This window comes from Phaseolus vulgaris, chromosome 7 (assembly GCF_051622355.1).
Source record: "Phaseolus vulgaris cultivar YP4 chromosome 7, ASM5162235v1, whole genome shotgun sequence".
NCBI lineage: Eukaryota > Viridiplantae > Streptophyta > Magnoliopsida > Fabales > Fabaceae > Phaseolus > Phaseolus vulgaris.
In genome coordinates this window covers 44,332,220-44,348,002 of record NC_143504.1, presented here as the reverse complement: position 1 = coordinate 44,348,002, position 15,783 = coordinate 44,332,220, and the positions used below count along the sequence as shown (strand labels likewise).

The window sequence follows — 15,783 nt, the reverse complement described above, 5'->3', positions numbered from 1 at the left end:
CAATCTTGTCAGATTCAAATGACACTTTAACCCCAACTTTGCTTAGCAATGCCACAGAGATCAAATTAACTCTAATTGATGGCACATGTAGCACATCACTCAAAGCCAGAGTTTTACCAGTTGTGAGCTTCAGAAAAAAATTTCCTTTTCCTAGAGCAAGAGTTGCCCTGGAGTCACCGAGATAAACTTGTTCTTCTCCATCCCCCACACTTGTGTAGGAGGTAAACACATTTCTGTTTGCACAGATGTGTCTGGTAGCCCTAGAATCTACCACCCATTTGCTCACATTTATCACAAGATTTACTTGTGAAACGACTGCCACAATTGTATCTTCCCCTTGCTAGACTTTCCTTAGGAGGATAGTCGTTTTTCGCCCTATGTTTGCACTGAGGTGCATAATGGTCCGACTTTCCACAGACAACGCAATTACCTTTTTTCTTGAAAGTGAGGTTATTTCCATTAGGACGAGAGAATTTATTATTATATTTCTTTTTATGATCAGATTTTTTCTCGTACCTTTTTGGAGCTGGTTTGTCTTCTACTACATTTGCTTTGGCAAACAAAGTTTTGGCCTTTGCAACAGCGCACTCCTTCCTGTTTGTGTCTTGAATGATGATGTGGGTGATCAAATCTAATAGTGACATCTGTTTGTGTATGTGCTTCAGTTGTTGTTTGTAATCCGTCTAAGATTATGGAAACTTTTCGATCAAGAGTTCGGACACAAATTCATCCAGCAAGGTTATCCTTTTAGTTTTGATATCTTCAAGCAACTTGTGATATTCGTTTATCTGGATTTTGATGTCTTTGCCTTCGATCATCTCCCAGCGGTAGTAGTTTCCGATTACGAACCTTTGTCTAACGATATCTTCGGCAGTGTATTTGAGAAAAAGAGAATCCCAAATATCTTTTGCATTCTTATAAGAAGCATAGACATCGAACATATCGTTAGATAACACACTAAGTAAGGTGTGATGACATACATTATTTGCATGGATCCAATCATCAACTTGTTTCGCAGTCGTGCTTGAGTCAGGTTTAGAAGTTGTAAGTGTAAGAGCAACTCCATACATGTCCAATAGGATGGACACACGTTCTTGCCAACGTCGGAAATTCTGACCTATGCAGACTTCAATTTTCGAGACATCCGAAAATGGTTTCGTAAAAATGATTTGCGTTGGGAAAACAACATTTGACGTTTCTAGAGCAGTGTTGTTATTGTTGTTTGTATTTTCAACCATAAGTCCTTATGATTGTAATAAATGAGGCTTTAAAAACAAACAAAATTGATTTCCTAAGGCGTGAGTAATCACTGTCTGTAAGGACTTATATGCAGTGTATTACGCAAGTCCCCCTGGATACAATAGAAACTTCCCAGTAATGTCCGAGGATCATAACTAGCGAGTTACTCTTAAAAGAGTAATACCCAATAATCCCAGAAAATTAATTATGAAGTAAAAGAAAATAAAATGGATAAAGAGTGATGCAGAGGAAGAGAAGAAGATGAACAGTGCACACGCAGTGTCAAAATGAAAAAGAGAAGAAGTGTGAGTGAGAGATGCGTTTTTCTGAAGCAAAGGGATGCGGTATTTATAGATGGAGAACCCACAACTACCGCAGTGTCAAACCCTAGTTGAGAGAGGTCACGGCCGCCGAAGATGGAGGAAGATTTGCATGAAGGAAGGAGCCAACCACCCACGACCCTTGCAACGTTATCAAGATTCCGCAAGACCAGTAGTGCGGAGGCGTGAACGATCACAGTCGTGCGGCCACGATTCTCGGTGGAGGGGCGAACATCGCGCGACACTCTCGATGTAGATCTAGTCTTTGTTGAACTTCCGTGATCTCCTCCAACGACACCGAAAAACATTAGAGTTTTTCCACAAACTCTGTTATGTTTTACAAAATCACACTCTTTTTATTATTTTGCAGTAAAATAGTTTATAATATATAACTGTATGTAAATTGTTATGAAATAAATCTAAAAGAGTGAGTTAAATTTAAAATAAATTTTAATCCATGTAGTTGCAAAATTAATGTTAGCACAAAAGTATTCACATCACATAATCAACACATTTAAGTAGCAGCATGTCATCTCATTAATTTCCTATTTAAATGTACAAAGAGGTATGTAGAAGTAATGACAACAAAGACTTAAAGACAAAAGAAATGCTTAATTAACGTCACGAAAGCACCTCTTTTCGCGAAAGAAAATTTGAAGAAGGTACTTGAGTATATTTATGTTAACTTTGGCACGAGAAGAGAAACCCCATTATGTACATCATCACCTATTCAGAAATAAACAACCATAATTTGTTCTCCCTCTTTTTGACTTTCAATGTGTCATTATTTCTTTATCCCCAATATTAGCTTATTATAAGCCAATATGGTACTAAATTGAGTAAAAATATGGAATACTACATGCCAAATTCAATTGTGTATTTTCATGGAAGTTTGATCACACACCCTTCTACTTTGAACTCAATCTTTTTCGAACTAAATATGAACATCCATATGTATATGATTGTTTCCACATTTATTCCCTTCTCATTCAATGCTACCAATCTCGTGCCTGTATATAATTAAGAGATTATTTTAGTTGTCTCAAGGTTTGCGTAAGAATTAATAAATACTATTAAAAAAATCATTAAAAAATAATAATTAATTATTATATTAATTAAATATTATTTTATAAATTAAAAAATATTGATATTTAAAATAATTTCTATTATCAATAAAAGTTTATAACTTAATTTTTAAATTATTATCTAACATTTACTAGTAATTTCAACTACTAATTATATTTTAATTATAAATTAATTTTATAATAACTAATTTAAAATATATAAAATAATTGGTAATTAAAACATAACTAATTTTGAAAAATAATTTATAATTTTTTAATTGATTGTTAGTAAAAGAATATATTCTTAAAAAGAAAATATTTTATTTTATTTTTGTGACTTAGATTTTTAAATTTTTTATAGTATATCAACATATGCCAACAGAAAATTTTTATAATATTTAAATTTATAATTTATAATTGTGAATATGAACTTATAATAGAAATGCTTTTAAGATTTTCTTTTCTTGACTCTTTTAATATACATTATATATGAAAATTATTAAATTAATAATTAAAATTTTGGTAGTTAATTAAATATAAATTTATAAATTTTTATTAATAATATTAATTACTAATAACTATTTAATTTATAAAATAATATTTAATTTAGTTAATATAATAATTAATTATTTTTTATTTTTAAAATTAGTTTTTATTTAATAATTTCTTAAAAGTGATATATATATATATTTTAATGTTAGATTAATTTGAATATATACTACTTTTAATCATTAACAATGTTCTTTGAAAAGCTATAAAAAAATCATTTAAAAATTAAATTAAATATAGCGGACTAAATAAGACGGACTATTAAGAATATTTAACTAAATAAATAAAAAGAAAATAATGATAATTTGAGATGGTTGAAATAATAATTTGACCAAATTATAAGTGGTATGCTAAATTTAAAGAAGAAATGAAAGTTCGAAAAGAAATAGGAAAAAGATAGTTTAACATCTTCTTTTTATACAACCAGTTATTAATCATGTTTACAAATAAATACTAAATGAGATTATGCTAAGAAAAACAATAATAAAAACAGTTATAAAATGATTATACATGATAAGACAATTGAAATTTGTTGATATCTGTGAATTTAGCTTTTTTATCCACATTCTTGACTTACCTATTAAGAATTTTGTTTCAGACTGAACACACTGGTTCAGTTTTTTATTTTGGTTTTGTTTTCCCCTTTCTATACTCACTCATTGGGTCATGTCAAAATCACCATGTCATGACTTGTGATCATAGAATACGTTTTCTTCTCCTACAAAATATTTTCTCTGTCTATTCTACCAATCTCTTCCTGTTAAATCAATCATTCACTGCCACCTTCATCTACCTTCCTCTTCTTCTTACTAACTTTTATCTTTCTCTAAATTACATATTATTCCATCATACTCTTTTTCTGTAATTTCAAAATGTAGCTTTTAGAAAATTCATAACTTTAGTATATATATTATTACTGAAAATTTCACTCTTTTATCAAAATTAATTAATAATATAATCTCTTTTACTAAATTGATAATATGGATCAATATAAATTATATGAATAATAAATTGCATGTCATTAGTCTAAATTAGTATATTGAAAGAATTAACATGTAACATGTGATACAAGCTATGAAACTCAACTCAGATTATAATGTGTTGGTGTTCTACACACCTATCGCGCACATGGATCCTTGTAAAACATTCGTAAGACATATATTGATAAACTATCTAATTTAAAAAAAAATTATTAGATTTCTAACAATTTTAACATGGTTCTAATTCAATTTTAAAATAAGAAATACATTAATTTTCAAAAAACTCAAATTTATTGTATAAAATTTTATTATAATTATAAAAATAAAAAATAAATTCTTTTGAACCAGTCATAAAAAATATTTTTTTTTTCAAAAAAATTGAAACATATTTATCAATTTATATAACTCATAATTATATAATATATAGATTTGTGTCTCGGTATCCTATATTTTAGAGATTATACATATCTTCTATCCGTGTCTGTATTGGTGTCGTCCGTGTCCGTATCAGTATTCGTGTCAGTATCGGTGTTACATAGGATATAAATATATCATAAATTTGATGAAAAAATGATATTAATTTATTTTAAAAAACTAAAACTAAATTAAAAATAGTCTAACAAAATTGAGAAAAAAATAGTTTAAAGAAAAAAAAAGTTATTAAACCTAGATACCGTAAAATGTAGCTGTTATTTATAGCTAAAAAGACAGTTCCAGTTTGAGATTCTAAGGATAAATTTGAGGTAGGACATTTGCCCTAGGGTGGAGGGCACTGCGAAGAATAATACAATAAATCCTTTTTATCTGTGTACGGCAAACGTGAAATGTGAGAAAGAAATCCAACTCCAACCTTTTCTCTGTGCCCTCCACAGTAATTACTGTATTTTTCTATTCAATTTTCATAATTAATTCATATACTTTCTCAGAAGCTGCTTTATTTATTTATTTATCCTAGTACATCGATCTAATTATTGACATGATGCTACTGACTATGATATATTTTTTAATTCAAGTTTATTGAATTTAAGTATTAAACGGTGTCAGAAAATTCAGAGTCAAAGCGTGATGCAATGTAAGATAGTCTATGAAACAGTAATTAGTTTAATTTTTTAAGCTTAATCATGATTAATGTTTACAACATTTTTAATTGTTCTCTGACTTAGATAGTTATCCCTTAAACAAATCATTCAATTATAAGGAATCAAATTTCGAAGGAATCCCCAGATATGTCCACGATTGCCTCACAATTCTGTTGAATCCGATACTTTGATTTAAGGGTTTAAGCCACATTTTTAGCAAGTGAACTAAAGTTTTTAACACTTTTTTTTCATATTATTTCTCAATATCTAGTATAGAATATAAACCAAGTTTTTTTAAAACATATTAAGTGTTTTATTTTTTTTAGAAAAATATTTTTTCTTCATAAAAAAACAATTTAATCAAATTTTCTAATAAATTAAAAGGTTTTTTTTCACTACAAAAGTTTATTTTTATTTTTCGGAATAGAAAAAATTTAAATTATTTTTAAATAGAAAATCTTTTGGATAGTAACGTTTAAAAAGTATATTATAAATTTCACAATTTTAAAGTATTTTCTGAATTATACTATCTAAAGTTACATTCTATATTATATAATTTAAAAATACATTAGAAATTATATAATTCAAAATTAAAATATATTCTAAACTATATAATCTAAAAACATATTCCATATTACATCATGTAAAAATGTATCAGAGATGATATAAATTATAATACATTCTAGATCAAAATATATTTTAAATTATATAATCTAAAATCAAAATTTTGTGGTGCAGGTTAAGCTACCATTGAGTTTTTTTAAAAAAATTTGAAGCTCTTAGTGAGTATATGCTCAAGTTCAAATAAGGGAAGATGGTTTAAATTTTTAATAGAACTCTAGGCTAGAAGATCTGGATGTAGGGGTGACGTGGTCACCAATTCCAAATTTTGTTTGCAGGAATGATTGTTTATGAGTAATGCAGAATATTGTTTGAGATAAAATGTGAATATGTTGATTTTGATATGGATGATTTATGGTAGATGCTTTTGCTTGAATCTAAAAAATTGGTTGATTTATATAGTTGATATAATGTAAGTTACTTTTGAAGTGAAATGAGTTATTGAATTGTTTTTGTGTGACTATGAATGATGAAATTAGGCATAATTATGCATATTTATCTGCATATCTCGCTCAGGCGAGCTAATTCTCGCTCAAGCGAGAATAAAATGGAAAGATGGGGTGATCTCAGGTCCTTTCTTGCTCTAGTGAAAAGGAATCTCGCTCAAGCAATACCTAGGATGAAAATTTGGGTGCTCTCGGGTTCAATCTCGCTAAAGCGAGAGAGTTTTCGCTTGAGCGAAAATGGGTCTCGCTCAAGCTAGACTCTTTGTAAAAAAAATAATTAGTTTTTGCTTTTCAAAGCCTAGTGTATTATTGCTTGTTGGTTTTAAGTGAAAATTCTAAATTTTATTTATAAATATGACTAAATGAACTTAATTATATGTTTAAGTGAATTTTGAGATATTTGGATTGTTTAGAAAAGTTTAAAATATGATGTGATTGAATGGTGCATTGATGTGTTACATGAGATATGGAATGACGTGAAAGTGTGATCAAGATATAGTATTTTCAGGAAAGGAAATATTGTGTTGAGATTGTTATTGGGGTGTATTGATCTGTACGTGTCCTGTGAATGAAATGATCCTGACTCTATTGATATAATGGAATCATATACATGAAGTTATTCAGTTGGTGAGAGTCAAAGGAGGTCTATTTGGCTGAGTTTGAGGTTTGAAAGAACTGATAAGAGCATATCAAATGGATTTATCCTATCATATGAGATTATGAGACATTGAGATGACTATGCGCATGGCTGTGTGGATTTCACAATGAGTAGTATGATAGGTGCAGGTCTCATGATGCTAAGTTAAATACACGAGTCTTTCAGAAGTAAAGTCAAGTGTTTATGTGTTGTAAGTCAGTAGAAGTCTGACATGAGAAAGATGAATCGTGAAATTTTGATATACACTTTATGGTTATGTGAAAATGCACGAGCATTGTTGACTTTAAGTGAATATTAAAAATTTTATTTATATTAGAAGTTTGTAAAAAATAACTAGCTTACCCTTTTCTTTGTTTTGTGGTTGTTTTTTTTAATGTGTGATGATCGTGTATTTACACGATAGCAGATAATGTTACAAGTGATAGAACTCCTCGGTGAGAAGTTGGAGGATGAAAATATTTTATTTTTAAAAAAATATTTTGTTTTAAACCTTTATGTATATATTTAAAATTCATATGAAAAAGATATATTTTTTAAAATATTGTATGAAAGAGTTATAAATATATTGCATATTTTAGTAACTAGATGTGGGAGAATATAAGTGGAATATAAGGATGTTACATATTTCAAGTTATTCTCAATTATACCGTTCAAAACATATTTTTAAAATTCAAAATATATTTCTAAATCATACAATTTAAAAATCTAACAAATAAATAATTTAAATTTTTCCAAAATTCTAACCCTTCATGAAAATGCATAAATAAACATAAGGGAAGGGAAAAAAAAAAAGCCTAAACTATGTTCCATCTCAAACTAATATAGGAATTGCTTTTAAACTTTCACATTTCCATTGATATTTATAATTTTCACTTTTGCATGAACCCAAAAGTATTTTGAATAACAAACTATTTTATTTTATTACCATACTCAAATAAGTTATTAATATACTATTTTTTAAAATTAAACTTAAATTTACAACTTTTTTTTGTCCAAGCATATGTTTACCAATTTTAATCTACAGAATGCACAAATGATATGCTGGAAAGGAAATAACAGAATTTTTTTTACAAAGAACAATTTTAAACTGGTTTGTTTTGGTAAGAAAAAAAATAAAGAAGAATTACAAATATTTACTCTTTTATATTTGTTTTCATTTTTTTATTTAAATATCTTTTTTTTTCTTCAGTCAAACATCTCCTATTTTGACCATCTTTTCTATTTCAATGTATTTTATTTCACTCTACTTTGGTGAACAGGATCTAATAGATGCTACTAAGATTCTTTAAACACTGTTCAAAGGATGATTCTTCAAAATAATATATTCCCACACAGAAGAGAATTTCTGGATTAGGACAAGCAAGTTGAGTGGAAGGCCTTAAGAAATGGAAATGTATGATAATCACTTATTTAAGATCGAACAGTTAAAGAAATAGTTTTCTTCCTCTGGTTTGAATCTGTTCCCAGTTAAAAACCCATCTTCAAGTTTTCACACAGTGTTTTTTGTTGGGAGGAAAACCACTCTCTTTCTCTCTCTTTTTTGTCGGGAAGAAAACCACTCTCCTTCTCTCTCCATGACTCAAAAAACTTCCCTTCTAGGTCCTCACCACATGTCACTTTCCAAGTTTTCTTTTCTTCACAGAAGAAGCAAACTGAACATTAACCCACTGAAACACCACCTATTCCCTCTCTTAAGATAAGACTAACACACAACACAGCACTACTACTAAATACCAACACCAACGTTAATGTTCAACAATATACTGTTTCTATTCCCGTCATAGACAACAAAGAGAATGAAAAACAACTACAGAGAGAGAAAGAGTTGCAAATCAGAATAAAAAGAATAGAAGAAAAAAAAGGGTGGCAGCAGAAGCACGAGCTCAATAGAAGCCAGGTAGAAGAATAGTGTGAGATAATAAAGAAAAGGCAGTGGGGAGGTCTTCTTTTCATAATACGTAAAGCTGAGGAATTGAAGTTTGAGTTTCACTCATGTCACAGAATTCTGAGGAGATAAAGACAGTTGAACAGTGGAGATGGTCTGAAATGCAAGGCCTTGAGCTTATGTCCTCTTCTGCTCCTGTTTCTGACTCACATGAATCCAACCCAACATTGGAAGAGAAAAGAGAAGAAAGGGTAATGGAGGAGGCTTCAGTGGCCAAGAAGGATGCTGCTTCTAATGGTACTTTTAGTAGTGGTGGCGGTGGGGATAAGAAGGGTGAGAGCATTTCTTCTGTTCGGTTTGGTGAGCTTTTCAGATTTGCTGATGGATTGGATTACATTTTAATGGCAATTGGAACGGTTGGAGCATTTGTACATGGTTGCTCCTTGCCACTCTTTCTTCGTTTCTTCGCTGATCTTGTGAATTCATTTGGTTCCAATGCGAATAACTTGGACAAGATGACTCAGGAAGTGGTGAAGGTAATGATATTACAATAACAAACTAAGCATGATTTGGCGTTTGATGGTTTAGGTGGTTTTTGAGAATTGGAGTTCTTTGTGGTTTTATATTTGCAGTATGCGTTTTATTTCCTGGTGGTGGGGGCTGCCATATGGGCATCCTCCTGGGCAGGTAAATTTCACTCTAAATTTTTAACTTTCGCTCTAAATTTGGATTTTTTGTTTTTGGAATTTTGGAGGTTGCGTGAATGTGGAAAGAGGTTTGGTTTTGTTGCTGCAGAGATATCGTGCTGGATGTGGACAGGTGAGAGGCAATCAACGAGATTGAGGATCAGGTATCTGGAAGCAGCGTTGGACCAGGACATTCAATTCTTTGATACTGAGGTTCGAACATCCGATGTTGTCTTTGCCATTAACAGTGATGCTGTCATGGTACAGGATGCCATGAGCGAGAAGGTGAAGCACAAAAACGCTTGGTTTTTGCATTGGATTAGACTAGTTTTTGGGTGCCCAGGGTATTCTCAACGGAGAGACATGAACTATTTTTTCGAGATACAGAGTTCATCTCTGACCACGTATATATAAAGGATATGTTTATCTTTGAACCATATATTACCTTGATGATTTGATTATTGTTTAATATGGTTACTGATTCTGGTTGCTTTGTGTGCAGTTGGGTAATTTCATTCACTACATGGCTACATTTGTTTCTGGATTTGTTGTGGGTTTCACTGCGGTATGGCAATTGGCACTGGTTACCCTCGCTGTGGTCCCTATAATTGCAGTAATCGGAGGCATTCACACCACCACCTTGGCCAAGTTATCTAGTAAAAGCCAGGACTCTCTTTCTCTAGCTGGTAACATTGTGGAACAGGTGAGACTTAAGGGACCCGACCCCAATCATTATGTTGGTCTGTGTTTTTTTGTATCTGGGTGGTGTTGATGTTGGGCTAAATTTGCAGACAGTTGTTCAAATTCGAGTGGTTTTGGCTTTTGTTGGGGAGAGTAGAGCATTGCAGGCCTATTCCTCTTCGTTGAGGACTGCACAGAAGATTGGCTACAGGACTGGATTTGCAAAGGGAATGGGATTGGGGGCCACTTACTTTGTTGTTTTCTGTTGCTATGCTCTTTTGCTTTGGTATGGTGGCTATTTGGTTAGGCACCACTACACCAACGGAGGACTTGCCATTGCTACCATGTTTTCTGTTATGATTGGTGGACTGTGAGTACTGTTTCCGCCGCTTTTTCATGTTTTAGCAAATTTTAGTCGTTAAACTGTTCAACCTTAGTGATTGAGAATTTCATCCACACATGACTCCTCTTCACCTGGTGAGATAAGACTTTTTGTTGTGTTGTAGGGCTTTAGGACAGTCTGCACCTAGCATGGCTGCATTTACAAAGGCCAGAGTTGCTGCTGCAAAGATTTTTCGTGTGATAGATCACAAGCCGGGTATAGACAGAAAGAGTGAATCAGGTTTGGAGTTAGAGAGTGTTACAGGACTAGTAGAGTTGAGAAATGTCGGTTTTTCATACCCCTCGAGGCCAGAGGTTACCATCCTCAACAATTTTTCATTGAGTGTACCTGCTGGCAAGACCATTGCTCTAGTAGGGAGCAGTGGATCAGGAAAGAGCACAGTTGTGTCCCTCATTGAGAGATTCTATGATCCTTCTTCAGGTAATACTGTGAACTCATTCAGTCTTTGAAGATCAACAAGATTAGACATTGAATTTGTTAATTGAGAGGCTGAAATCGGACTACTGCAGTTGTGGTAGTAAACAGTTAATGATATAATAATTTGATCTGTGTGCCTAACTACACTGTTTTGCAGGAGAAGTAATGCTAGATGGGCATGATGTTAAGACATTGAAGCTTAGATGGTTGAGACAACAAATAGGATTAGTGAGCCAGGAGCCTGCTTTGTTTGCTACCACAATTAGAGAAAACATACTCTTGGGTAGGCCTGATGCAGATCAGGTTGAGATTGAAGAAGCTGCCAGAGTGGCCAATGCTCACTCCTTTATCATCAAACTTCCCCAAGGTTATGAAACTCAGGTAAGACAATTTAATTTAGACCACTATTGCTTTGTGAATGAAGTTGGTCCGGTAAATATGCATATTTGTGATGGTGGTTGATCTTGATCATAACTCATCAACAACCGCTGTAAAATCAGTCACATCTTTCACATCATTCTTATCGAGCATGCCTTGTTTCCATCATTGCTAGTCACTTCGTATAAAATAATATATAACATTTTTCTGAGTGGTAAAATTGGAAAACAGAAATATAACGTATCATGTGTCACATAATTATTACAGTGGGTAACTAACTTTTCATGGGAAGAGGATAATGTCTCGAGAATTTATGGCAGTTGCGCTGGTACAAAGGGTAAAGCTTTGTAATAGTAAAATGTGAACCCCAAGTATCCGGATCTTGATTTTATAGCATATATCAATGTTAAAAATAAAATATATGCTAAACAGAAAATTTGGTAAGAAGAAAGAGACACGATGTATCATGTAATTATTATAATAGGTAACTAAACATTTGTATTGAAAGAGGATCATTTGTTAGACTTTATTGCTGTTGTTTAAGGTACAAGAGACGGGTAAAGCTTATCATAGTAAAATGTGAAACCCAAAAGCATACGGATCTGGTTTCTTGTTTTGTTGGACAATTTGGGAGTCTATAATTACAAACCTCCATTATTTTAGTTAGTACAGATTGATTTGGTCAACAAGCAAACCCACTATTTTTTAATCGAGTTTTTAAAAGTCAAAGCCATAAAGTGGCTGGTCATACAGTGCATTTTAAAAAGATCCAGAAGGTAACATGCTTAGGTCAACAATCCATGTGCGGGAATCCAGAGAAATTGACATTTATTGTTACTTGAAGCCAAAAACTATCAATGCTTGAGATGCCCAGAACATACAGAGAAAAAATAAGAATGAGGTCAAACTCAATTTGGAAAAAAGATTAATACTGTATGTTGAATTCAAACTCCTTATTAATTACAGAAGTAACCATAGAATAATTTATGATAATGCATATATTAAAAATAAACTGCTGTTAGATTTACAATAAGGTCTAGTGCTGGAAGGTCACCTTACCTTATTATAAGATATCAGTAACAGTTACAGTTGTTGAACCAGTATATGGTAAAAAATTCAAACTATGTGAAATTACAGGTAGGGGAGAGAGGCCTGCAACTTTCAGGAGGACAAAAGCAGAGAATAGCAATTGCAAGGGCAATGCTGAAAAACCCTGCAATTCTTCTCCTAGATGAGGCCACAAGTGCATTGGACTCAGAGTCAGAAAAGCTGGTTCAGGAGGCCCTTGATCGGTTCATGATTGGCAGAACAACTCTTGTAATTGCTCATCGTCTCTCCACTATTCGCAAAGCTGACCTTGTGGCCGTGCTTCAGCAAGGAAGTGTCACTGAAATTGGAACTCATGATGAGCTCTTTGCTAAAGGTGAAAATGGAGTCTATGCGAAGCTTATTCGGATGCAGGAGATGGCACATGAAACTTCCATGACTAATGCCAGAAAGAGTAGTGCTAGGTAGCTTTCACCAATATTGATCATAGGCCTTCTTTTAATACTCATATTACATATGTAATAGATGTTTTAAGATGAGGGTGTGTTATTTTTCAGGCCTTCAAGCGCCAGAAACTCTGTAAGCTCACCCATTATAACACGAAATTCTTCTTATGGGCGGTCACCGTACTCACGCAGACTATCTGACTTCTCTACATCTGATTTTAGTCTTTCCCTTGATGCATCACATTCAACTTACAGGCCTGAAAAGCTTGCCTTCAAAGATCAAGCTAGTTCCTTCTGGCGACTTGCAAAAATGAACTCCCCTGAATGGCTATATGCCTTAATTGGTTCTATAGGATCTGTTGTTTGTGGATCCCTTAGTGCATTTTTTGCGTATGTTCTTAGTGCTGTCCTCAGTGTTTATTACAATTCAAACCACAGACACATGATCCGAGAAATTGAAAAGTACTGTTACTTGTTGATTGGGCTATCATCGGCTGCTCTCCTCTTCAACACATTGCAGCACTCCTTCTGGGATATTGTTGGTGAAAATCTTACAAAACGAGTGAGGGAGAAAATGCTTACTGCAGTGCTTAAAAATGAAATGGCATGGTTTGATCAGGAGGAAAATGAAAGTGCTCGGATTGCAGCAAGGCTATCTCTTGATGCCAACAATGTCAGATCAGCCATCGGAGATCGGATTTCAGTAATTGTGCAGAACACTGCACTTATGCTAGTTGCCTGTACTGCAGGGTTTGTATTGCAATGGCGCCTTGCCCTTGTTCTTGTTGCCGTATTTCCGGTTGTTGTTGCAGCCACTGTTTTGCAGGTTTGCATTCTAACATTTCTTTCTGGCATGCTTAGTAATCCAATTCTCCACTAGCCACTTATTCTTTCCACTAAATGTTGAACAGAAAATGTTCATGACTGGTTTCTCTGGTGACCTAGAAGCTGCTCATGCCAAGGCCACTCAACTAGCAGGAGAGGCTATAGCCAATGTAAGGACAGTTGCTGCTTTTAATTCGGAAAAGAAAATTGTTGGCCTTTTCACATCCAACCTTGAAACTCCACTTCGGCGCTGCTTTTGGAAGGGACAGATTTCTGGAAGTGGATATGGAATAGCTCAGTTTGCACTCTATGCTTCCTATGCACTTGGTCTTTGGTATGCTTCTTGGCTTGTGAAGCACGGTATATCTGATTTTTCTAAAACAATCCAAGTTTTTATGGTTCTCATGGTCTCAGCTAATGGTGCTGCTGAAACTTTAACCCTGGCTCCTGACTTTATAAAGGGCGGTCGTGCCATGAGATCGGTCTTTGATCTTCTTGACCGAAGAACTGAGATTGAGCCTGATGATCCAGATGCTACACCTGTTCCCGATCACCTTCGCGGTGAAGTAGAACTTAAGCATGTTGACTTCTCTTATCCAACTAGACCAGATATGTCAGTTTTTCGCGACCTCAGCCTTCGTGCCAGGGCAGGTAAAACTCTTGCACTTGTAGGGCCTAGTGGCTGTGGTAAGAGTTCAGTCATTGCACTCATACAAAGATTTTATGATCCAACATCCGGGCGGGTCATGATTGATGGAAAGGACATAAGGAAATACAATCTCAAGTCTCTCAGAAGGCACATTGCTGTGGTGCCTCAGGAGCCATGCCTATTTGCTACTACTATTTATGAGAACATTGCTTATGGACATGACTCAGCTACTGAAGCCGAGATCATAGAGGCTGCAACTCTTGCCAATGCTCACAAGTTCATATCTTCTCTGCCTGATGGATTCAAGACATTTGTTGGTGAGAGGGGAGTTCAACTATCCGGGGGACAAAAGCAAAGAATAGCAATTGCTAGAGCTTTTGTGAGGAAGGCAGAACTTATGCTTCTTGATGAGGCAACAAGTGCACTTGATGTTGAATCTGAGAGGTCTGTTCAGGAGGCCTTAGACCGTGCCTGTGCAGGAAAAACAACTATCATTGTTGCACACAGGCTATCAACTATTAGGAATGCCAATCTGATTGCAGTGATGGATGATGGGAAGGTAGCAGAGCAAGGCTCCCATTCACAGCTGTTAAAGAATCACCCTGATGGGATCTATGCACGCATGATTCAGTTACAAAGGTTCACGAATAACCAAGTCATTGGGATGGCCTCAGGTTCAAGTTCTTCAGCAAGACCAAAAGATGATGAAAAAGAAGGCTAGCCAGCTAGCTATTCAAAAGAAAAGAAGGAGTATATGCCACACACCTATTATAATTGTTGGCATTTTTGTTTTGACATAGTATAGTTTGTGTACCTTCCCTCAGCTCCTCCCATTTAAGAATATACCTTCTTGTCTTTATCAATCTTAAAGGAAGAATTACAGGGTCAGATTAATAGAAGCAAATCTCTATGAATTACAAGGGCCTCCCTTTTTGGGTCTTCAATTTGTTCCCTTTGCATCGACAACTGCAATGAACACTTTCATTGAAATTGAATTTTTTTATGAAAGATAATAGTAGAAAACGCAAAGGATTTATTTGTGAACCATTTTGAATATATACACACACTTAAATGCTTACTAATCCAGCCAGAGAGAATATGTTAGAAATGGACTAGAAAAAATATATCGTGATCTCAGTACAACTAATGTATATATCTTATCGGTTACAGAATTCTAACTTGGCATTTGTAACATTCTAACGGAACTATTAATGAAAGCTTATTGTTTTTTTTTTAATTATAGTCAAAAGTCTTTTAAGAATATAAGGTTTTAATATATCTGTAGAGAATATACATAACAAAAAAAAGATTATATACGTAACATTTATTTTCAGATGAACCCTTATATATAATGTGAGTTAAATGAAGTGTGTGACTAGGTAGGTAATGTGGGTACAATAGATCGATACT

At 33.6% G+C, this 15,783-nt stretch overlaps 1 protein-coding gene across 1 annotated transcript; it reads left to right on the top strand.

Annotated features, from left to right (window-relative positions):
* The first annotated feature begins 8,451 nt into the window (after positions 1–8,451).
* On the top strand, positions 8,452–15,317 carry ABCB1 (ATP binding cassette subfamily B1). The gene is made up of 10 exons (XM_068635449.2): positions 8,452–9,377; positions 9,474–9,528; positions 9,637–9,812; positions 10,030–10,230; positions 10,319–10,578; positions 10,715–11,031; positions 11,186–11,409; positions 12,544–12,917; positions 13,011–13,725; positions 13,811–15,317. Exons 1-10 carry the CDS (start codon positions 8,949–8,951, stop codon positions 15,092–15,094), a joined length of 4,035 nt encoding a protein of 1,344 aa, XP_068491550.1. The 5' UTR covers positions 8,452–8,948; the 3' UTR covers positions 15,095–15,317.
* The last annotated feature ends 466 nt before the right edge of the window (positions 15,318–15,783 follow it).